Source organism: Thunnus maccoyii, chromosome 5 (assembly GCF_910596095.1).
Source record: "Thunnus maccoyii chromosome 5, fThuMac1.1, whole genome shotgun sequence".
NCBI classification, from domain to species: Eukaryota; Metazoa; Chordata; class Actinopteri; order Scombriformes; family Scombridae; genus Thunnus; species Thunnus maccoyii.
The window spans coordinates 5,583,361-5,608,740 of record NC_056537.1 but is presented as its reverse complement, the minus strand read 5'-3'; the positions used below and the strand labels follow the sequence as shown (position 1 = coordinate 5,608,740).

Genomic DNA, 25,380 nt, shown 5'->3' with positions numbered 1-25,380 from the left:
TGAGAGGTGAAGGAAGCCCTTTGTAAATTTGCCTGTGTGATGCAGGTGTCCTCGGTGAGTGGAAGAGGTTAATGAAACTGAGGCTTCCCCTCAAATTCAGTGTGTGTCAGTGAATGCAATTCCTCCTCCAAGCATCATGTGTGCAGCTCTTCACTTCACTGCAGCTCTATGATGCCATCTAGTGGACTGATAGTAGAAGTACAGCAGCTGATGGCAGCTTTCTCTGCCTCACACTGCTGTCTGCCTGCATTCACAATGATATATAACAGAAAATAATAGCCAATCACAGGAGGAGCAGCTGGTATTAAGGATTTCACAGGAGAAATGATGTTATGATGTGTGTTTCGTCTCCAGACGCAGGTAGAAAGTGTGTGTGACCAATGTGGATGTGACCTCGGCAGCATGGATCAGTGTGAGGAGAGAGAGGAGGGAGTCCCTCCCTCTAAAAGCTCTCTGTGAGGGGAACATGACAGCCAGACCAAAGCTCAGAGGTGAGATGAGGATCTCTGATTGTCCATGCCTGTTCTCCACTCGCATCACTACACCATCATTATTCACACTCAAAGCTCTGTGTGTGTTGTGTTGAAGCCCAGAGCAGCAGCACAGACCAGACTCTGCTGGACCTGGACCCAGCTGTGTGTCCTTCAAGAGTAACCAGTCAATAAAAAGTAAGCTGTTCTCAGTGTTATCAAATCGGGTTATCAGACAATATGAGCTAAAATTGAAATCAGGATAAATAGTTCTCAATTGAATTATTTGAAAGTCAGACAATTAAGTGTAAGTTAAGAGTAAGTGCAAGAGTAAGTTGACCCATAATGTCTGTGATTAGTTCATTTCAGTTTGTTGTTGTTCATATTAAAACAGCTAAAATTACATATTTTGAAAATGTTTTTATCCAGGGAGAATTCTAGTGGATATGTGAGCTTTGATAAAACTTGTGTGTTTCTATTCTATCAGGATCCATAAGAGACCAGACTCTACTGCATCTGAACCTGGACCTGGACCTGAACCCAGCTGTGTGTCCTTGAAGAGCAACTGGTCAAATGATCTTTTCATTAATTTTAAAGGACAACCTCCTGCTACAAAGAGGTAAGCTGTAACTAAAACTTTAAATGTAACTGACTCAGTTTTAAATGTTTTTATCAGAAGTTTCATCAAACAGTTGCACACCTCTTTTCAACATAAATGTCAACATTTCAACATTTATATTCTCATGTCTGAAGAGGTAAAAAAAAAAACTTAAGAGTGAAAGTGTAAGGAATGGATGTGTTTGTCTGTTGTAATGTAAGCTTCTAACATTTAGCATGCCAGAGTAATTAGTTGACTCCCTAAAATAGTAACCTGGTATTATTTCCAAGGTCAAGAGTTAGCATAACTCAGTAACTACATTATTATTATTGTATTGCGTTGCATGTTACCATCCACTGTGTGGGAGATGGTCCTTTATGCTTCTACATTAGAGATTAGGGTAATTTAAACAGCTCTGATCTGTATTGGATTTGGGGCAGTTTACTAGAGGTGGGAATATAGTGCTTCTTGCTGTTCCGTAAGTTCTTCGATTAGATTTTAAATATATTGGAGCTCAGTCTTTTGTTGGAACAGCTCAGTTATTGAGGCCATGCTTATTGACAGTTGATCATGTGTGGAGAGGAATTTATTTCAAGTCTGTGGAGTAGAGCAACAGTGGAAACAAACAGTGCTGTTTTTAAGCTAAAAACTAAGCAACGGTAGTGGTTTTTAAGGCAATTTCTTGTGCCCCATACACCACACGACCCCAGGAAATGCATGCTATCTGAGAGAGCCTAATTTGTAGATTAAGATTTTGTAGAAAACTAATTGTTAAAAAGGCAAGATTCTGTGTTACATACACCGCACTTCCCCAGAATTTGCCATTCTAGACCTATGTAAAGAACTATAAAATGAAAAAGATACTGTTTTTTACTGTTTTTAAGAGCAATTTCCTGTGCCCCGTACACCGCACAACCTCAGGATATGCCATTATACTCACCATTATACTGCAGGAACAGAATTCTGTGTCATGCTGAAATTCAGTTTGTAGGTGCCTTTATAAATAGAGCATAAAACTGTTATTTTCTACTTTTACAGCAAAACACTGTTACAAGCAGTGTAAATTAACAGTAACTTGTGTATTACTGTTAATTTGAACTTTTCACAAGGGGCATACTTAGATTTTTACCGTAAACAGCAAAATATACGACATACTACTCGACACACTATTGTGTAACTGACTACTAACAGTGAGGACTACAGTGAGTTTCAATTAACAACAACAACAACTGAATACTCAACAACTAGTCAAATCACTTGCATGTAAGTGCACAGTCTATTGGCAGAAACAAACACATTACTGTTCTCGGTTTCATTACATAATGTTTGTGTGGTACCTGTGTTAGTGAGGAGCTTGGTGGCCTCCAGTAGCTTCTCTGTGTAGACTCCAGGTTCATAATTATCCATTTCAGAAGTGACCGAGTGGAAAACTCTGGCAGCATGGCCTCGAATAGCCCCAGCAGTGCGATCCAAACCGTCAACATCTTTCTCCTGCAGAGCAATGACACTTATTCATGTCCTCTAGCATGTGGTTCTCTGGGACATAAAACAATGATGCATTTAGTTGTACATATGTTTTTAGTCAACCACCTTGTTGCAGACATGCCACGTGCCTGCCTGGATACAAAGGTTAGAAGGTAGTGCAGGAATATTCATTTTTTTAACCTGAGACATGCTTTAACCAAAGATGGAACATGTCACTGTTGAGTAGATTTGGTTTGTCAAAGACACTAGTAGCACAATAAAATAAGCGCGGTAGAAACGTCAGTTCGGACCACTGTGTTAAACTAACTGACTGCTAGCAGTGAGGACTACGGTGAGTTTAAATTTTAAATTTTTTTCCACAAACCTTGTTACTTGACATAATTACTCAGACAGTATTTACAACAGTGAATAAACAGCCATTTGAATTGTGACTTCAAATGTTAAGACAAATTATACAACTTCAAAGTGTTTCTTTCAAACCATGTCTCCCTTTATTAATATTATACATGAATGATGCTAAACATTTGTACACAATTGTAAAGTAATAGAACAAAGCATGGAGTTTATTCAGGTAGCTAAACACTCAAAAGTCATTTAAAATGTAAATATTCAAAGTAGTGTAGTCTGTCTGAACATTGTACACAAATAAAGACAAAATATATCAACATGCTCATCTAACTGTTGCATGTCAAAAAATGCTGGGAAGACTGAACTGGAAAAATGATATGGTTAAAGAACAATGGGACAGCTTTAGTGGGTGTATGTCTGTAGCCTAAGAATCTGATGGTTTGGTACAGTACATCTGTAATTGTTGCCATGTACTAATGCTCACAACATTATTGTAACCAAATAACTGCATCTAATATTAGTGCCTTTTTTAAAAAATTGGTATTTTCCATCAAAAAACCCATGTCCCTCTAATGCAAGTTGTAACCAGACTGTCCAAGTGTGCGTTTATAAAAGTTTGTAATGAGCGAATGACTGACTGAGTCACTATGAGTAACCAAGACTAACTCAGTGAGTAACTGAAAAGTGTGGCTAAGAGACTGATTGTGTGGGTGGGTGAGAGGGTTCGCTGTCCCATTCAAAAGTCCATTAGTTTCTTTAGGAAGACACAAGGGTTCCTTATCGAACACACAAGACTGATGTCATCTTTCTCCATCTTCAGTGAAAGGATGGGGTGCCTCTCAGTGTTTATCCCTGTGAACCACCTGAAAAACAAAAAACAGTGTGTATCATAAACTGTAGTAGTAGTATAAATAGCACACTTCAGTGTTGCATCCATCCAGGAATGCAACACTGATATATATTTTTTTTTTTTTACAGTGCACTGGTCATGTTGTCTGCTTGCTATCAGGTATTATTGCCCCTTTATTTATTGTATTCATTGTTAACACTTATTGTTTTGGATTGCACTGGTTTGTATTATTCCCTTTTATGTTTTCTTTGTACTGAATAAGCTGCTGGATGCCTACATTTTCTTTAGGATTTTCACACTGTGTTTGCTGTAACATTTCCTGGAGGAGCCTGTCTGAGTAGAGATAGGAACACATGACTGTTGTTCTACTGAAAAGAGCTTCAACTTCTTGTTGAGACCACGATGGAAATGGAATGATAACCCTTATTAATCTGGACATTGAAAATGTTCCCTCTGTTTGCTCAAGCTCTGTCAGGTTGCATGTGGTCTGTGAGTAAACAGCTTTTCCTGCCACAAATTCAGAAATACATTGAGGTCTGGACTCTGACTCCAGGAAATTAAAGTATTTGTTCAAAACCTCATATAAGCTTCAGATCAACTTTTAAATGCATTTTTGCACAAAATGACTTTGGACACACTGTGGATTTTGGTCTCCATCACTTAGGGGATCTTTTAATATTCATTATGAACAGGAGGAATGATTACAGCTTATTATACAACATATTAGCAAATAGAACAGTCACTGTTTAAACAAAATAGATTTTGTCATTTAGTTTGGAGAACTTATTGAACTCTTGACTCTACTGCTGCACATATATCTCTGTTTCTGTCACACTCACAACTGTCCCCTGTGAACAATAGCAGGTGGGAACAACAATAAGTCACTTAAATCTTACACACAGAAATAATAATAGTTAAGTTGCTGTAAATGATAATGATATAAGAGTTGCAGTGATAATAATACACCTTAATTATGAAACTATACAGCTCAGTTACACAACATAAATGAGTAAGGTACATTTCAGTAAGTAATACAGTAACTAGGTTTCATATATAACACATGACACATGAAATCAAAACGTGAATGACATTAGAAGGAGATACAGTGAAGTAGTTTATTTTTTTATTCCAATGATCATTTTTTTGCCAATTGATCACAATCACATATTTTTAAAAGAAATTTTTTTATGATTATTTTTATAGCATTTTTAAAAAATAGTTTATTTTTTAAGGGCTGTATATCAAAAAATAATGTTACAAATAGATATTAGTTTATTAATCATATACGCTTTAACATTATGTAACACTTTTTTTCCAAACCCGACAGTCAGACAATTACAGCACAGCAATTACTTCATGCAGCAATTGAGAAAAAAAGACTTTTCTCAAGCTCTTTTTTTCACTATTTACACAACTACTTCCTTCACTTTTTGTGTGTAAAGTCAAGAGCAACACCACAAATGTCCTCCAGAAGAACCTGTGCTTTGCCTTGGACGTTGTTACACCAGAGACAGAGCAGAAAAAAGCCTTTCTCTTATCCTTGCCATCCCCATTTGTCTCCCACACCACAGAAATATTTTCACACAGTTTTTACAGCATGTTTTTCTTGTTTTAAGGAATAAAAGAATTACTGACCACATAACTTGTTACCGTGGATTATTTTGTGGTGAATAAGGCATGGAGGTGATAGACCTGGTGAGAGGCATGGTGGCTGCATTGACAGGCAGACATATGGGAGCCACAGCGCCGACACGGACTGGAGGAATGATGCGAAGGACAGGCCTGGGAGTGACGGGGCTACAGAGAGGCCTGGAGGTCACGAAGCAGCGGACAGGCATGGGAGCCACGGGGCTACAGAGAGGTGCAGAGGGCATCATGCAGGTTACAGGTGTGGTAGTTACGGGGCTACAGAGAAGTGTAGAGGGCATCTTGCGAGGAACAGGCGTGGGAGCTATGGTGCTACAGGAAGGCACGGAGGGCAATATGCAGGGGGCAGGCACAGGGTCTGTGGGGCCACTGCAGCACTCTTCACCCTGTCTCCTCCCTGAAACATTTTCATACAATTTGTACAAAATGTTCCCATGCTCAATCTGCAGAGCACCAGACAGGAGCTGGAAGGTATCAGTCAGTCTTTCATTCACCTTGCAGAAGTTGTCTTCATGAGACACAGACTTCAGGAAACTCTTAAAACCAGTAGTTTGGGAATATTTCTTCATCAGTTCCGAGGCTGATTCCAGAGTGATGCAGAGTTGCTTCAGAGCGTTGGTCACAGTGTCAGACATTTGACCCGACCCCCTTTGTTTGATGGTCAGAACCAGTTCCTCCAGGTCTTTGACTCTCTGGGCAAGTCGTTGGCAGCGCTCCTTATTGGTCTTCGTCTTCTCAACCAAGTCGTAGATGGTCTTACAAAGGCCCAATACAGGTTCTATTGTTTCCATGATTAGCTGTAGAGACGGACAGATAGTTAGTTTGAAATGAAATCAAATGGAGTCACAGTCAAGTGAACCAGATTGAGTTAAACTGAAACTGAAGTGAAGAAAACTGTGAGTTACACATATCTAACTGAATTGCGCTTCAGTGAATTTGTTGGAAACCAAGTGAATTCAGAATGAACAATATCTTGTGAACTTAAACTGAAGAGATGCATTTGATATCTGGAGGATATTTATCTGAAGCTAATATGAAGCTTCAGTCGTCCAAATGAGTCAAATCAAGTAGATATCTTTCAACATCACTGTTGTGAATTCTCTAATGCTGTCTAAATGGCGGACTCTGGTGGACAGAATATTCACTACATTAGACCCCAATCATTCCCCTGCTTGATGGCCGGTTGCAGACAGGTATGCTTCAAGCCATAATGCCCTCACACAGAACTGCATATCTCTCTGCTCTCCATTCAACCTCCCTGCCATGCGTTTCTGAGGATGTAAGCATGTTATGTTTATTTGTATTTATTTCCCTTTAGTCTGTTGTAATATTTTGAGTTAATTATTGATTGCAACTCAATCCAGCTGGTGATATTTTGGTTAGTTGCTTACTATTTAGTTTGTATTAATGATTTTGGATTATATTGTTTGCACTGCAGAAACTATGGTTTTGGATGGACAATAAAACTTCAAAATCTATAATCATTGTCAATGTGTCTTTAATTTGAGAACCTCAGGAAGTCAGCTAAGCCTCCAGACCCTAAGAAGTAAAAATGAATAATAGTTACAGTCCTTTTAAGTGCTTTTTTGTGCTATACTTCCCATGAAATGCCAATTTTTATAAATTTGGTGTCATTGTCAATATTAACACCAGCATTGATCTGTTTCATCATAGTACAGTCATATAATTTGGTTTACATCTGCTCAAAAAACATGATTTAGTGTGCAGTACCTCTTTAATTTATTAAATCCATGTTGTTTTAATTGATGCGATTGTTAGTTGATACATATATATGCAGTGCTTGAGAAATAATAAACTATCGGCCTGTTCTGAACAGGCACGTTTTGAACGGGCACTGCAGTATTAATAAGTCAGCCAACTGGACATGCTCTCTGCACTTTCTACACAGCTGAGTCTCCAACCAAAAAAAGTTGATGAAAGAATGCTGTGCCTCACAGAGACAACCACCTTTGTTAGGGTGTCTCACAGTCATGAACACTTTCCGCATGCTTAAGTTTATGAAAGTGGAGTTTGAAATGCTCCAGGGTATCAGTTGCTGCCACTGTAATTTTATTCAGTGCTTACAAACTTTACATTCAAAGCTTAGTAAAGGAAACTCTTTGTCTTATCCTAGATAGAGTTATTTTAGTTGAAGCCTACACAGTCTTCCTACACTGTTGTGTAAACCTGTGTTGACATATAAACACACCTGTGTGCACAACAAGCTTTAACACCTTTAACTCAACCAGCCTCTGCCTGTAACATCTAGTACACATTACTTGTACATATGTATAATATCAGCCTACCTGCATATAAAATCTGCAAAAGTCCATTATATGTATTATCACTGTCCAGTGAAAACCATGTATTTCCAAAGTTGGACATTTTAAAATTTTGTATGTTTGTAAATGTTTGGTAACACTTTACTTTAAGTCCCCTTTTCTATCATTCATAAACAGTATATAAACATTTAATAAATGGGTTATAACACACCATAATGCAGTTGTACTTAGGTATAAGAACCTTTTTAAGTGTTTATTAATGTGCAGTATTTGTCAACCTTTATAACTTCTGTTATGAAAACATTTTTTAAACATTATTATAACTGTGTTTTACCATATTGTCATTTATTATCTGTTTATACACCAGAATCTACTAATGGGTGCCCACACAAATACATTAATTAACATTTATATCTGTTTACAACTACATTATAATAATGTGTTATAAACCATTTATATTGATTGTTTATTTACTGTTTATCAATGTTTTACATGTTCCTTTATGGGTTAAGAAAACTGTCCTCCTTTAAAAATGCATTGGTTTATCTGAAAAATCCACTGTCACAAAGCTGAAAGCAGCCTTTTCTCAGCCCATAAATAGTGGACATTTTGGAGATGCATCATTTTCACAGGACTGTGATGAAACATGTAAGATCTCATAAAGAAGCAAAGTTTTGAAATGAGTTCAGTTAGTTAGAAACAATCAAAAACCTTAGAAGATTATTCACCTGTGACTGGATGTTGACTGGAAGCAGCCTTTCTGGATCCGAGTATGCCACCTGAAGAAATGAAAGTAAATTTGTGCCATCACACTCTTATGCACCTTTCTTATTCTTCTCAGGTATTTATCTGAGAATAACAATAACAATAATCATCCATTTGTTCAACCTGCTCACCCTGTTCAGTAGGTAAAGACAATAGGCACCAATCACAGAATGTACATAATGGTAAGATAATTATGAAGTAATGAAGGGATAGTCAATAACTACTCTGTATGATGTTCCACTTTAACTAATGTTTAACCAGTGGTGGATTGCAACTATACATTCACTCAAATATTGTACTTCAGTGAAATTTTTAGGTATTTGTACTTTACTTGAGTATTTCCTTTTTATGTCATACATTATGTTATACTACTCCACCACATTTTAGAAGGAAATATTGTACTTTTTATTCATTACATTTGTTTGACTGCGTTAATTACTTTTCAGATTACAGTTTTACATTGAACATATACGATGAGATTATAAAATACACAACACATTATTAAATATTAAATCAGTTGTTTCCAACCTTTTAGTCTTGTGAGCTCCATTTGATTATCTAAGTCTGCCAGTGTCAATTCAGGTCAGTTCAAATGATCTAGTTGTCACATTCAGAACTTATAATCATGAGTTCAAGTCTTGGAAATAAAAGTAGTGAGTTTACTAAATGTATTACATTTAAGTTGCTCAGAATATCATTATCAATCATAAGCATACTTCCCTGCATGCAAAGCTAACTAGTTCAGATAATTTAAACATTTAAGATATACTGGTAACTCTTACAGTACTGTGCAAAAGTTTTAGGCCTTTAAAACAGCAGTAGTTCTCCTCAGTGTTTCAGGTACTTGGCAGGTCGATTGTTCATGCATCTTGGAGACGTTGCCACAGTTCTTCCTCTGTGGATTTCGGCGTCTCAGCTGCTTCTGTCTCTTCATGTTAATCTCAGACTGACTCCATGATGTTGAGATCAGAAACCATCTGTTGCAGGACTCCTTGTTCTTGTTGTTGCAGAAGATAGTCCTTTATGACTCTAACTTGATGTTTGGGCTCATTGTCATGCTGCAGAATACATTTCGGACAATCAGATGCCTCCCTGATGGTGTGGATAAGAATCTAAACATCTAAAGTGCCTCAAACCTTTGCACAATACTGTACATTGAAACAACTTAATATTTTTTTTAGTATTTGTGCAGTGCCAACTTACCTGCCAGCTATAAACTCGTTCTTTTAATTTTTACAGCTCCTGAGCATTAAATTAAAATGAAATTAAAGGTCAAATCAAGGGCATCTAACCAGGAGAACAAGCAGAGCAGATCTGCATCACTTTGTGTAATAATGTCAGTCTGGGGGAAAGTTGTGTTAATATTATCCAGCTCTGACTGATCACATAAAAAAAGAGAGAAGGTGGAAAAAGAACAGCAGGAGAACCATCAGCTTGGAAATTCCACAACATGTTTTCACATAAAAGTGTCTATTGAATTTAAAGTAGTTCAGAGACATTTTACAGCACAGATGACGACAGTACTGTAGCTGTTGTCATTAACCTGAAGCAGTAAGTGTGCATGTGAAGGGCTTTTATTTCATGTCATTGTGTGCAAGTGATGCTTTGAGTGTAGCTGTGCATGAAACATGAAAAGTGGATTAAATGTAATTAAGGAATCATTGTTACTGTTTGTAATGTGGCTTTTTCTACCCTGCATTATATACTGAACTACAGCTTTTCACTATGACTGTAAGCCGCCTGCTCCACGAAGATTCCCACAAAAAAAAAGGATTGCTGAAAAACCAGTAGCCAGCATGTTAACGGATAATTGCATTTTATTGCAACTTGGGTGTTATTTTCATAATTTTGGCAATGATTCCTATCAGTTATGATTATATTATACTCATCAAAATAACTTAATTTAGATAGTTACAGATGCTTTGTGGCTGTACTTGAATATGACAACCCTCTATGTCTCTAACTTTCTTTGTGATCAATCATTTTAAATGTCAATACACAGCAGCTGTCATTAAGCTGTACATTTGTTCATTTCGTCAGATGATGTCATGACCATAAAATAATTTTATCTGCAGCAACTTGGTAATGACTGCTGGTTAACTAGTTGCATTTATGATCATATTTACACCACTTATGATGTCTAACAACAGTAACAGAAAAATATGTGAATGAGAACAACTATATTATGAATTCAGCTGCATAAAAACACAGTGTAGTGATCACAGAGAGCAGTAGGAGACTGAGCAAAGGTTCAAATGAGACCGTCTCCCTCCCTTCCTCCCTCTCTGTAATACCAAACACTTAAAAATAGTTTTTCTGTGTATGTGTTAAGACAAAGTCAGTAACAAATGAAATGCATAATTACAAGTGCCAATACATAAAGGCATTTATATACAGTCACAAGTAAATTTCATGCTTTAGAGACTGGTGGAAGTGGACTTGGTATGTAAAGACAGCAGAGCAGGGTTACACTCCAGTGCACTTGGCAAGCAAGAGGACGATATCATCTGCAAACAGAGAATCTCCCTGATATCTCTGAGGTTGACGCTTGGAGGCTTTGGCTGTTTGTTAACAGTCCAACAAAGGATTTCAAAAGATCTTACTAAATGTGGAGTAGAGATATTTATTTCATGACTGGCATCATAAGACTTTATTTAATAGTTGGCTCAACAAAAGCTGGTGGCAGCTACATGAACAGATGAAAGAACAGATCTATTTAAATAATGTTGTTTCTGTTTCTGAATGCCCTGATTGATTTGTCACCTTCCACTGAGATAGATCAATATCTGTTTTTCAGTGAAATGTCATTGTTGCAGGCTTCAGATAGCGTGCAGGATCTCTTTTGCTTTTACAGGAAGTTGTAATCATATCCAGGGTTTAAAGAAACGGTCTGGACATGTGCATGTGCTGCTCTCAGCATCTCGGCCTGCTGGAGTCTGTGCGAAAGAGTCTTTTGAGGACGAAGAGCTGCAGGTATCCAGACAGGACGATGACGACGCTTTGGGTCGCCGACCACCAGTTGACGTAGTTGAGGTTGGACGTCAGGAGGTGGTGGTCCTTCCCTTTCCTCATGCGGGCGAAGTTGTAATGCCGCCACATGTGGAAGATCTGATTCTGCAGCTTCTGTACGCTTTCCTAAAGCAGACATAGTACGTACACAAGTTTAATATCACATACTGTATAACTCATAGTAACTGCAATAGTTTATAGATTATAGGTGAAATATATGTCGTCACGTTTGGAGGTAATGAAGTACAGCTAGTCTTGTCACTGCTTTATTTGTGTACTTTCCATACATTGTTTTTTTGAAGGCAATATATTTAGTAGAGATGCAAACATTAGTTGATTAATTGATTAGTTGCCAACTATTAAATTAATTGCCAACTACTTTGATAATCTATTATCAAAGAAAATCTTCAAGAAAATCTCTGATTCCAGCTTCGGAAATGTGAATATTTTCTGGTGTCTTTAGTTCTCTATGACAGTAAACTGTCAGTAAAAATGTATTTTTCAAACTATTTTCCACTTTTTAAAGCTCCTTTCTGCTCAGGATGAGAAGGTAACAGTACACAGTACATCACCATATACAACAAGTTAAACTTTAAGACACATTTGCATTTAATGTTAGCATTCATTTACTCAATCCCAATGTCTTTCTCTCAAACCCATGCTCTCTCACCATGACTGGGAAAAAGTTATCCACACACTCATCTTCTCCAGACCTGATTATTGTAACTCATAACTCACAGGAATCATACTAGAACTGATTTTAAAATTTCACTGACTGGCCTCTTCATACACTGCAGACCTGCTGACTCCTTATGAGGCAGAATACAGCCTCAGATCCTCTGGCAGGTCTTTACTCACTGTCCCAAACTCCAGATTAATAACAGACTAATGAATCTCAAAATTATGGAACAGCCTACCAGAGGATCTGAGGCTCGCAGACTTCACATCTCTTCTAAAAAGATATTTATAGATGTGTTTTTTTTTGTGATGTGTCATCGTCTTTTATCTTTTTGCACTCATGGTTTTAATTTCTACATTGATCTTTTCTTTTCCTTTATTTTATTCCTGTGGGCATTATTGTATTTTGTTTTCATTAAAAAAATGTATTAATTAATCATATATATATATGATTTTGCTGTGTGTTTTGTTTATAAATGTGCAGACAATGTTAAGAACGTTGTAAACAATGTATTTTAGAAGTGCTATATAAATAAAGTTATTATTAGTTGTAGTAGTATCAATAATAATAATACTATAAATATATAATAATAGTTTTATAAAAGTTTTATAAAAGATAAAACTCTTTCTTTAAATAGCCCCATTCTGTAAAACAGTTTGATGTTGGTTGAATAAAGAGCAGATTTTTCCAGTCAGTCAGTGTTTCTGAGTTACTTTTTCATATCTGGTTGTTTGTTCCTAGTGACGGGGAAACTAATCTTTCTGGAGCAAAATGAGGGAATTACGCTGAAAACGGTTAGTTAAACACTTGATAGTCAAAATCCCGACGTCTGCTGGAAAATGGTTGGTGTTGCGTGTGTAAGGAGGAAGTATTGAATCCAATGTCGAGCCTGTAGAGACTGTGTGTCTGTAACTCTCAGGCTGTCTATTAACTGCATTGCATGACCTGCCCAAAATCCCAGACTTAAATTTAAGACAGTCACCTCAATACCAGCCAAAGTGCTGTTAATGACTTCCTCTCCTTCTTCCATCTCTCTCTCGGACTCCATGAAGCTTTCATAGATGACACCGAAGTCCACAAAAACCCTGGTGACTCCGAACTGGTTGTAGTGGTTCCCAAGACACATTCTGTAAAAACCTGCCGGGACGAAACTGCAGTTACCTCACAGATGATATATTTATACAGCAGTTCTTAGATATTTACTGAGGTGTTTCTGATTATTCTACCTGTCACTTCAGTCTGGAAGTTCATTTGACCAAGCGCTTCGCTCCTTGAAGTTATGAAGACGCCCTCTGGTGAGTGGACTGTCACAAACAGCCGGTGGTTGTTGGCCATCCCCGTTACCCACTGAACCTGAGTTCATATTAAACATGTTAAATACTTTTATATGGAAACATTCAAACCAGCAGAATACAAGCTTTGTCTGACATGTTTGGCATTGACATTACAGTTGGTGATATTCTATATTTTTCTTCTTGTCAACAAATCCCATCATCCTGCTGCAGAAATACTCACTAGAGAATAGATGTGGATTCATCCGCCGCTGAAAATAATCCCCAACAAAAGACTTATTTCCTTCTGTACGAGTAACGTTTGCTAAAAGCTGCAATACCCAGTCGTTTTAGATTATTGAGCCATTTCAAAAAGATTAAACTATATATTTGTGAGTGGTTTTTAAAGTCATGTCTTCAGTAGGAACCTGTGGGTGAGGAGCTGAGAGCTACAGCCAGACTGGGGAAGTCAGAGAGTGTTGAGAGACGGTAAACATGTTGTTGGTTTTGGTCTTTTCATGGGATTTGTTTACAATTTAAAAAAAAATCATATACCATGCTCCTTAAAATGTGGCAACTATTAAAAAAAACTACATACAAAGAAATACTTAAGACAAAACAATTCTGTCAGTTCTTGTTATAAAGCACTTTCAGTTCAGTTCAGATCTTTATTGTCCCACAAGGTCAATTTCTTCTTGCAGCAAAGCAGCATGAAAAGATAAGAACTTGAAACATACAAACAATAAAAACAGAATATGTTATTGTGTAGTTTTATGTTGAATATGTTGTGTTTCTTTATATTATGTTGTTGTTTTTTAACATCTTTGGACCATGATGGAAGTAAGTGTTTTCCTTTTAAAGGACAGGTTCACAATTTTTCAAGTGTTTATTAAAATATCCTCTTCAAATGTGCTTTCAGTGTAAGTGATCGAGGCGAAAATCCACAGTGTGTCCGCACAGTCATTTAGTGCAAAAATGCATTTAAAAGTTGATGTGAAGCTTATATGAGGCTTCAGCAGTCTGGGTTAGTCATATCAAGTGGATATCTGCCACATTTACAGTCTTTTTTAGCATCAAATTCCCTCTTTGTGTTTCCTCGGACAGTGTTTCCCTGTTGAGCTGCGGTGGAAGTATAGTAACAAAAAGAAGGACTTCAGCACTAAAAAGACTGTAACGTTGAAAGATATCTACTTGATTTGACTCATTTGGATGCTGAAGCTCCATATTAGCTTCAGATAAACTTTTAAATACATTTTTGCACAGAAGGAGGACTGTGGATTTTGTCCCCCATCACTTCCATTGTAAGTGCATTATGAAGGGATCTTCTAATGGTCAGTATGAACAGGAGGAATGATTGAATTTCACTTTGTTGGTAAAATCACACATCTGAACCAGTCCATGGCTAAAATGAGCTATTCTTTGTTTAGAAACAATATGTATATGCTAAATGTCTTTGAAGAAGCAGCCTTTACACCACTCAGGAGTTTTTGTTTTTAAAGGAAATTGTTTTATTGGCATATAAAATTGCCCCCCACCCCTCTGATTTCACCAGGTGGGGGACATTGATATAGTTTGATGCGGTTTGTTGTAAGATTCCATGTTGGTTTTCCTCCTGTCCTCCCCAATTTTTTAGTCACCAGCCGCCACTGGTGTGGGAGTTGAATGCAGCTCATTTTTGTAGGATACAGCAGAAAGGCTTACATACATACAATACATTATGTACAAACTTTGCATGAAGTTTGATGTTATTATCATTTATTTTACAATAATTATAGGTCTTATATGTATAATTCAGTAGTGGATATGAGCTATGAAGGGAAGGGAAAAAATTGAGTGAGGGTGATAGTTTAGTGATAAAGTGCTGTGGAAAAATACCATCAAAATTTGGGGCTCTGTACTGCAGTTTTTCCTTTATTAGGGCCCGAGTACCTAGTGGTTTGCTCACACTCTCCATTCAAATGTATGAGTATTTTTCTGTGTCCAGCTGCTTATTGTCTCTACACACCTGACAGTACACATTTCAATCAAACTTTGACCTGGTCATGTGGGTGAAGTCTTTCCTTTTCTAAAAATAGACTTGATGAAAATTAGGAAAATAATTTGTTTTACACACAAACTCATCAAGAGTTTTCAATTTACTAACTGTAATTCAAGTGAATGGGCCCAAAACTTGCATAATTTTGATGACACAGGTGTGAGCAAGACAGACATGTCTCACCCTGCAGAAAATGGTTGAGATTTGATATTTCGCCATGACAGAGGAAGTTGCTATAACTTTATTGTAAATGCTCCAGTCTGCACCAAACTTTACATGTTTGATAAGACTCCCGGCCTGAACACGTGTACATGACAATATTCCATCAGTGATGCAAACTGGCTGAATAGCACCCCCTACGAAATTTCAGCAAAGCAGCCCCAGCAGCAGGCAAAATAGTGGAGAAAGGAAGTGTCCTCCACACACTAATGCTTCTATATGAACACTGATAACAATCACACTTTTAGAAGTCAAACTGGATCACCTTCAGCGTCAGTGTGATAAGCCTGAGAACAAAAAGCACCATGGCACTGACACATTTCCTATTGTGCATACATTTCATGATGACATATGAAATTACAAACATATTTTTCTTTGCAGACGAGATGAAACAAAATCCTGCAGCTTCACAATGATCAGGTTGTAAAATTCAGGCTTTCTCACCATGTATGCCAGGTAGAAGCTGCCACTCTGGTGGGCAAAGTGCCAGAAACACTCCATCTCTGCAGCAGGAACCTCGATGGCAAAGTCATATTTGTCTGATCCCCTGAAGAGGCCGGCAGACGCTTCACTGAGAGAAGGCTCCGACTTTCTGGACCAGACGCTCTGAGAGCTCAACACTATAAGCAGAATGTTCACCAGCATGGCTGCAGTCTGCCTTCACCGTGAAGGAGGACACAAAGGAACCAGCTGCTTTCTTCTGTTGATCCTCAGATATCAACTTGAGGAGAATTATTAACCACGTCTACAAATTCAAAGTCACAACGCTGTATGCTTGATAACATATCACTGTAAATGTACCAAAAACATGTACTATGTTTGTGGAAAGCAAAGACTAGACATTCATGGATAAAATCATACAAAGACAAACAGATTTCATGTAACTTATTCAGTGCTTCTTTTTGTTGTTGTTAAATGAAACCTGATTTTTCTAAATACAGTCATGCTTTTTTTCATTTTCTAAGGAATAGCTCAAAATTTGGGATAAATACACTCTCATGTTTGCACAGTAAATATGAAGCCAGCAGGCAGTTAGCATAGCTTAGCATAAAGAGTTAGCCTGGCTCTGTCCAAAGGTAACACAACCCACCTACAGCATCTCTGAAGCTCTCCAGTAAACATGTTATATCATGTTTGTTTAATTCACATGTTACAGTTTTATGGGGGTTTTGTGCTGGATTATTTCTTGGCAGTGACTTCCTGCACTAGTAAATATGCTGCCAAAGGGGCGACAGAGCTTTCTCCATAGCTGCCCCCTCCCTCTGGAACTCTCTCCCTAAACACATCAGAGACTACACCAATCTGTCCCTGTTCAAATAACTAATCAAATAACTCACCTTTTTAGAATTGCTTTTAATGTTTGATTAATGATGTGTTTTATATGCTTTTAGTGTGTTGTTATTCTAAAATCATTGCAACTTATGTAAAGTATTGGCAGGTTTAAAATGTGTCCCTCTAAATGTTTAAATGTTGAGAAGACCCTTAATCCTACCGACTGGGGTACCTGCAGACCCCAGAGGTAAACTTTGTCATATTTCCTTTATTCTATCATTCCAGTTTATCATGACTTTGTCAATCAATCAATAATAGATGGAACTATTTCTTGAGTTCATGTTTGCCAGGGGTTCTAATTTAAAGTATCACACACCGTCGGTGGAGGTAGGGCATTCTGTCAGTCATGTTGAAGGAGAAAGATGCAGCAGACACAGATTTCCTCATGTGCTCTGTTTATTGAAATAAATCTAGCTCTCTAATATAGTTTAGGATGACATTAGTGTTTGTTTTTTTAGGCAACAATGGCGAGCAGATGAAGACTGGCCAGATTTGGTGTTGCTTAAGTTTTGAGACAAATTCTAAATGAGCAGAGCTCTGAGGAGAGTGATGATTCAGGGACTGATTATGAGGATCATGTTTCAGAGGCTTCTGAATAATTAAAGTTTAATTCTGAACTGCTACTCTTCGTGTGTACTTATTATTTTTTACCAGAAAAAAAAATAGTGCCATGTGTAAAAGTGTGCTAGGAACATTACAAGGTCCACACACACACACACACACACACACACACACACACACACACACACACACACACACACACACACACACACTATTAACAGTATGGCAGAGTAATTCACACTTATGTAATGTAGTTTGTAGTGTCTTGTATGAAAACAAGATAACTGTACAATGTGGGCCAAATGTTATGCTGCCATCTAGTGTTCATAAATGAGCATAACAATACCTTATAGTACATAAAATACAGAGAGGAGGATTTTGGTAATGATCTTAAATCCTTGTGGCAGCAGAGTGACATTTTAATTAAGTCAAATGTGATTTTCAAATTTACAAGTCTCTATATAAGTATCATGGCCATATTTTACAATACCAAACAAAATGATTGGTTGTTATTGTGCTCAAGGCTTTTGTTATAAAAAGTTGGTACGTCACCTTACCTCAACTTTGTTACCTCTTGTTAGTGTGATTTTGTTTTTCATACTGTCCACACATGAAGATATGTTTCTATGAAAGAAGAGCAAGAAGACATTAACAAGTTTATTCATTTTCTAAGAACAATACCGTAAATACTGTGCAGTATTTCACTGCAATTTTAAAAGCAGGCAGGCAGCTATATATATTACATTAAAAAATAAAAGATTTACCCATGAAATAAAAAGGGCTCACGCTTATCGCACTTTGTTTTATTGTTCAGTTTCGATGACCACAGATGTACAATACAGTTGATGTGTAGGCAATGATAAAGCAGGTTAAATGTTTGTCTGTGGCATCTGATCTCAGTAATAATAATATAGTTACAAGTGACTGAGCGTGAAGAAACAATAAGGTGCACAGACGTATTTACAAGCTTTCCTTCTGTGATTTGACCCAGACAATCACACAATGGGCCCCTGCTACACACATAAAACAATGGATTTTTTTTTTTATTTTCTACACAGTTGACAACATCTCAAATGTGTCATCTTATCAATCCAACATTACTGTGGTCAATTTAATTTGACCAAAGTATACAGTACAAATCCAGTAATATTGTGAGGCTCCAGAAGAAATGGAATTATTTCTGATAATACTAATAAAACCAATCCAGTCTAAAACTCAACAAGTTTAATAGGATACTGCAATCGGTGGCACATATAGAGTGGACAGTTTTCAGTTGATATCAATTTGATGCAAGACAAAGGAAGAATGAGTGTGGACGACATCATTTGTCTTTTTCCTTTTATTCCATCATTTCCAACTTTCTAACATTCCACTTTGTTAAAAAAGGCAGCGACAAAGGAAGAGAGAGGCTACTCTTTGTTTGAGTTGCCATGTGTAAAAACGTCCGAGGAACATTACATGGCCCACACGCACACACTCAGGGTGCACTGGCATACACACACATTGATGATTAGTTTATATCCGGGGGGCATGAATGAGGATTTCTCCATGAATGAGTTTCTGCAGTGGTTCTTAAATACCTCTCATTTATGTGGTTTAAGTTATTATTATCATTATTATTATTATTATCATTATTATTATTATTATTATTATTGTTCACTAACAGTCTGCATAAACAAGTTATAACAGACAATCAAGTATAGCAGTTCTCTGTTAGGGTGGATAAAAACAGAAAAACTTGGACTCAACACAGCAGAGGAAGTTATGTTGGTTATATTTCTAGCAGCAGATCTGATGTAGGAATCTTAAGATTTTTTCTGACTTTTTTAGTAGAGTTAATATTGTTATTTGTTCTTTTCTCTGAGCAGACACCCCTGATTGACCAGACCTCAGCAGACAGACATCACTGCAGCACATATAGGAGGTCCATTTTCAAGTTTTACTCATATATCGAGTTATAAATTCAACAACTAAAAACCTTTTAATCTTAATCTAAAACTCACCTCAAAACACATGATAAGAAATGAACAGATAACTTAATGCAGCAGGACTAAACTTACCATCATGAGTCAGAACAATAGATGACCAATGACATACTCTGTATCTGGTGAATTATATCCTCATATTTGTGTTGTAATCAAAGGTTTAAAGTGATGTAAATAGTAATATGATGTCTGAGTAATGTCACTTTATGTGAGCAGTTGTCATAATTAAATGTGTTCACTTGTCTTAATAACTTTATTAACCACACATCAAAAAAGTTGTCCAGTCCTGCTTCCTGCAAATAAGAAAACCATCTCCAGAATTAAGCCAATGTTCCTCCACTCTGACCTGGAAAAAATCATAGACTTTTTTTATAGACCATTTTTATAGACTTGCCTTTTATGTGATGTCATCTTATTATCAATCTTTTTATCATCTCTTTATTGTTTTTCATTGTCTTCTACTGTTGTCTTCTTAATGTCGGCCTTGTTGCTTTCTGTGTCGTGTGTCTTTGTTTTGTCTGTCAAAGCACTTTGTAAACTCTGTTCTCAAAGGTGCTACATAAATGAAGTATTATTATTATTATTATAACTATTTCACTAACAAACTGCATAAACAAGTTATAACAGACAACCAAGTATAGTCCAACTCAGTTCTCTGTTAGGGTGGATAAAAACAGAAAAACTTGGACTGAACACTGCAGAGGAAGTTATGTTGGTTATAATTCTAGTAGCAGATCTGATGTAGGAATCTTAAGATTTTTTCTGACTTTTTTAGTAGAGTTAATATTGTTATTTGTTCATTTTTCTTTCATTCAAAGTATTCTTGTAAACAACATGCTGGTGATATGGAAACACTGTGTTGCCTCTTGGAAACAAAGTAACAGCTGCCAAGTACTGTAGGTTACTGACCATTACAGCCAAAGCTGCAATAAGGAAGAAAACATTTTTTTTACCGGTCATGATGATCTCATCAGGGGTAATTTTTAACTGGTTTGCTCAAGCATGTCAGGTTGCATGTGGTCTGTCTGTCTTACAGTCAGGAGCCCAAATGAACACTGAAACTTGTTTTTCTTGCCATAATCATTCCTCCTGTTCATACTACTTTTAAGACACATTTGGATAATTGTGACTCTGTCCTTTAACATTGGTTTAAGCATTTCTTGTGTTGATTTAGCTTCACATGTAAGTTTGGGGCTGTTGTTTTGCTTATATGTCTATTTTTTATCCTTGATTTATCCAGTGACGTGTTGACCTGTTCACACACAGTTACACACAATCACACTTGAAGCTGCCCAGTACAACCACAGCCTGACCATCACTCAGAAGGTAAGGGTACCTCAGCAGTGGTTTCCCCACCAAGAATTTTCCTGTCAGATCAGAATTTGAAACATAAACCTTCATGTCAACTTTCTCTGACTTTTAAGTCGCCACATTTTGCTGCATTGATGTCACCCCCTGTCTTCATAAACAGTGGTGGAAGAAGTATTCAGATCCTTATGTGAAAGCACCAATACAACAATCTAAAAATACTCTATTACAAGTAAAAGTTCTGCAGACAAAAAAATTCTACTTGCTACTACTCGCTCTGCAGAAAAATAGATTATATATGACATCATTAGATTATTAATACTGAAGCATCAGTGTGTAAGCAGCACATTAATGTTTGAGCTCCTGGAGGTGGAGCTAGTTTGAACTACTTTATATACAGATAGTTTCAAGACTAACCCCTTAATTATTATTGTAGCCATAACAACGAAGGTGGCCGAACTTTGAGGAAGTGTTAACTTTAACCCACACCACATGTTTCTCTAACCTTAACAAAGTGATTATTTTAACCCAAACCATGATCTTTCCCCAAACCTAACCAGACTTTAACCACAGCGTTGTCACATCATAAAACAGTGATGTGTGACAGTTTTGGAAAGCACAGACAAATGATGTTGTCCTGCTGTCCTACTGCTAAAGGCGCAAGATTAGAAAACGCTCCTATGTGTCATTCTGGAGTCACATGGTCAAACTACATATTTGATTGTTTAATTTGGAGGACTTATTGTACATTCTAGTAGTCACAAGTTTGCAGACGTTACTCAGCCTCAGTTTAATTCACTGTAGTTAATAATTATATTTAGTTCAGAATCTGTTCACATTACTTTAGTTCATCTCAGGTCAGTTCAGTTTATTTTAGCTCAGTCCACCATCTCTGCCTCAACTAGAATTATTATCTCCATTTATTCATGTCTGATTAATGTCACTCTATTCTGTTTCAGGCCACCTGCATCTATGGCTTTGGCAGTGCAGTTTGTTCAGGCCGCAAAAGTCATAAAACCTATCTTTTCCATAGTAAAGTCCATCTATGACAGGTACAAGAATGTGAAGAGCAATAAGGTGCAATGCAAGGAGATTGTCTCTAAAGTCCGAAAACTAGAAGACTTGGTGAGGTCTATCCAAAAAAACGGCTGGGACCAAATATCTCAGAATTTGAAAAGCACTCTGTTGAAAGTCAAGTCTGTTCTTGAGTCAGCTAATGAACTAATAAATAAATACACTAATGCCAACAAGGTGGAGCAATTGTTAAAGAACCGTCACTACCGAGATGACTTCAGCAACATAGACTGAGAGCTCAGTAAGGCCTCAATGACTCTCTCCAAGGCTCTGCATCACGAGCTGGTTCAGCAGCAGAAAAGAATTCACAAGTTAGACGAATCTATGTGTGTTCTGCTGTGATGCTGCTGCTATGTGTACACTGTAACTGTATACATAAACAAGTAATAGAATAAATGAAATCATTTGAAGGTAATGTAAATCAGTTGTTGAGGATGTCGGTTTTTCTCACATTTCTTTTTTTCATACAAGCTGATGATAAATTAATCTCTTTCCTCCTTTTTGCCTTTTGCCTTGAAACATTTGTAATTTTCACTTTCCTTATTACTTATATATGCCTTATTTACAACTGGTGATTGTACCATTAAAATAAAAAATGTGAGTTATGGAAACTTTTGAAACATTAACAACTCCTCTTGTCAATGCACTTTATCAATTTTGTGCAAAATAAAATTGTCAAATTTGTTTCTATGTTGTTTTTTTATGTGATCATGTGATTTATATTAAGCTAAAGGCAAATCAAGTAGATATTTTTCAACGTTATAGTCTTTTTTTCTTTTTGTTACTATACTTCCACCGCAGCTCAACAGGGAAACACTGTCCAAGGAAACACAAAGAGGGAATTTGATGCTAAAAAGACTGTAAATGTAGCAGATATCCACTTGATATGACTAACTCAGACTGCTGAAGCCTCATATAAGCTTAACATCAACTTTTAAATGACTGTGTGGACACACTGTGGATTTTGGCCTCCATCACTTACATTGAAAGCACATTTGAAGGATCTTTTAATATCCAGTATGAACAGGAGGAATGATTACAGCGAGGAAAACCTCTTTCACTGTTTATATGGACACCTGACTGTTGTTTTAAGACACACTATCCTTTAAACCTGCAATTACTGATTATTTGTCCACTTGAGGGCAGCAGAAACAAGTAGTGAACACAGAATTGACAGAATATTAATAACTCAACCAACCGGACATGCTCCCTGCACTTTCTACACAGCTGAATCTCCAACCACAAAAACAACAATCTAAGCATTGCAATATTCTTTGACTACAGGATTTATCTGAAGCTGTTATCAGTGTGTGTGTGGAGTTTTAAATGCTCAAAGGCAAGTATCAATTACTGCTGCTGCAATTTTATTCAGTGCTTACAAACTCTACATGCAGAGCTTAAAAGGAAACTCTTTTCTTACCACCATGTCTTATCCTACATAGTGTTATTTTAGTTAAAGCCTAAACAGTCTTCCTTTCCTTAACACATCTGTATGCACAATAAGCTTTAACATCTGCCTGTAACATCTGGTACACATTTCTTGTACATATGTATCAGTGGCGTTTCAGTGACTCTAAAAATTGGGGAGAATAGGAGGAAAACCAACCCACAGCGTCATGTTATTTTACACTAGTTGGCTACTTATCCCTACTTTCTTATGTTCAAGTTATGTTATGTTGTTATGTTGAAATGCAGGCTGTGCAGAGACCTTTAGAGGGGCAGGTGCTCAAAGTTAAAACACCATACATGATTTATAGCATAACTTTTTGAATTACAGCAACCCACATTCAAACAGAACGTAACATGGACTCTTACAACAGACCACATCATACTATATCATTGTTCCCCACTCAATGAAATCGGAGGGGGACAATGTTATATTCCAATAAAACAATTTGCTTTCAAAAACAAAAAACCATGAGTGGTGGAAAGGCTGCTACTTTAAAGAGTGTGTCATTTTACCAACAAAGTTAAACAAAGTCAATTTCAAATTTATAGTGTTGTTCTATTGTGACAACAGATTTATGTTCTCATCAAAAACAGACAACATATCACATGATTTACATATGTTTCTTATGTATTTTCTTAGTAAATAGAAATATATAAAGTACCACAAAGCTTATAAAAACAACAAAAAAAACATTCACAGATCTGAAAGTGTAGGTTTACATCAAAAAGTATTAACGCATTAATCAAATACATGACTTGCTCACTCTTATCTACCAAAAAATAGCCCCCATAGCTGACTATGTTAACACTCTTGTTGTTCTACTTACTTTTAGTATTTAAAAAGTTTTAATTCTAGTTACTTTAAGCTTGTTATTCAATATACAGCTCAGCTTAAAAACACATACTGATTCACCTGCATGTATTTTTAAGGAACGGCTCAAAATTTTGGATAAATACAGTTATTTACTTTCTTGCTGAGAGTTAGCTGAGAAGATTGATACCACCCTCATGTTTGCACGGTAAATATGAAGCCAGAAGGCAATTAGCTTAGTTTAGCATAAGGACTGGAGGCAGGGGGAAACAGTTAGCCTGGCTCTGTCTAAAGGTAATGAAACCCACCTACAGCACCTCTAAAACTCACTAATAAACATGTTATATGTACCTTGTTTAACCAGTGCAAAGACCAAAGTGTAGAAATGGCAAGTTGCAGTTTTATGGGGGTTTTGTTCTGGATTATTTATCAGCAGTGATTTCCTACACTAACTCTTAGTAAGAGAACAAATATGCTATTATTTTCCAAAATGTTGAACTATTCCTTTAAAGATGCGTTTTAAGACATATAAAAATACTAAACTACTCCCCTAAATAACTACTATTAAGTAAAACTGTCAGAAAAAAACCAAAAGCCTTTGACCCCTATGTGAACAATTACATCCAGGTACATTACTGCCATAGAACAACAAGGTTTAATCAAACACTTGAATGTCACGTCGTACCAGGACTTTTTCTGTGTATTTTGTTCCCTTGAGTTTCAGTGTTGCATTTATGTTGCCTGGTTTTGTTTTTTTCTCTGTTTCCCTTGTGTGTTTCCTCTTGTGTTTATGTGCACTTCCTCTCACCTGCCCTGCTCCGAGTGTCTTCCTCAGTTTATCTGCTCCCAGTCTGCCCGTGTGTTGTGTCACCTGTTGTCTATTTACTTTAGTTCCTGTTTTATTTTGAAATATTTTCTCCTCGTGTCTTGTCACTTTTACTTCCTTTGTTTGATTACCTCATGTGTTTCACCTGTGTCTCGTTTCCCTCACCTGTGTCTAGTTTAATATTATGACTAAGCATCTTAGCACTTATGACATGTATTTTTTTTGAATATATTAATATACACAATAATAATCTTTCACATTGCAATCCTTTTATTTGTTACCTTTTGCATGTTTGTGTAACAAGCAGAGTTTATGTTGTGCACCCACCTCTGTAGGTGCATATTACTGTCCTGATAATGTGCCCTTAAAATAACAG

General features: G+C 36.8%; 2 protein-coding genes across 2 annotated transcripts; both read right to left on the bottom strand.

Moving 5' to 3' along the window:
• Window positions 1-5,397: 5,397 nt before the first annotated feature.
• Window positions 5,398-8,445, bottom strand: LOC121897281. Its single transcript, XM_042411675.1, has 2 exons — window positions 8,409-8,445; window positions 5,398-6,195 (listed from the first exon to the last, which is right to left on the bottom strand). Exon 2 carries the CDS (start codon window positions 6,187-6,189, stop codon window positions 5,398-5,400), a length of 792 nt encoding a protein of 263 aa, XP_042267609.1. The 5' UTR covers window positions 6,190-6,195; window positions 8,409-8,445.
• A 2,843-nt stretch (window positions 8,446-11,288) lies between these two features.
• LOC121897280 (transmembrane emp24 domain-containing protein 6-like) lies at window positions 11,289-16,303 on the bottom strand. Its single transcript, XM_042411674.1, has 4 exons — window positions 16,103-16,303; window positions 13,360-13,486; window positions 13,116-13,270; window positions 11,289-11,580 (listed from the first exon to the last, which is right to left on the bottom strand). The coding sequence occupies exons 1-4, from the start codon at window positions 16,301-16,303 to the stop codon at window positions 11,359-11,361; spliced, it is 705 nt and encodes a 234-aa protein (XP_042267608.1). The 3' UTR covers window positions 11,289-11,358.
• Window positions 16,304-25,380: the final 9,077 nt, after the last annotated feature.

Bases quoted from the DNA above. Each gene is read 5' to 3' on its own strand.
- LOC121897281 (XM_042411675.1), bottom strand. From the start codon at position 6,189: ATGGAAACAATAGAACCTGTATTGGGCCTTTGTAAGACCATCTACGAC.
- LOC121897280 (XM_042411674.1), bottom strand. From the start codon at position 16,303: ATGCTGGTGAACATTCTGCTTATAGTGTTGAGCTCTCAGAGCGTCTGG. The intron at 13,487-16,102 runs GTGAGAAAGCCT...ATATGAACTCAG, and splicing joins GCTTCTACCTGGCATACATG to GTTCAGTGGGTAACGGGGAT. The intron at 13,271-13,359 runs GTAGAATAATCA...TCGTCCCGGCAG, and splicing joins CTTCCAGACTGAAGTGACAG to GTTTTTACAGAATGTGTCTT.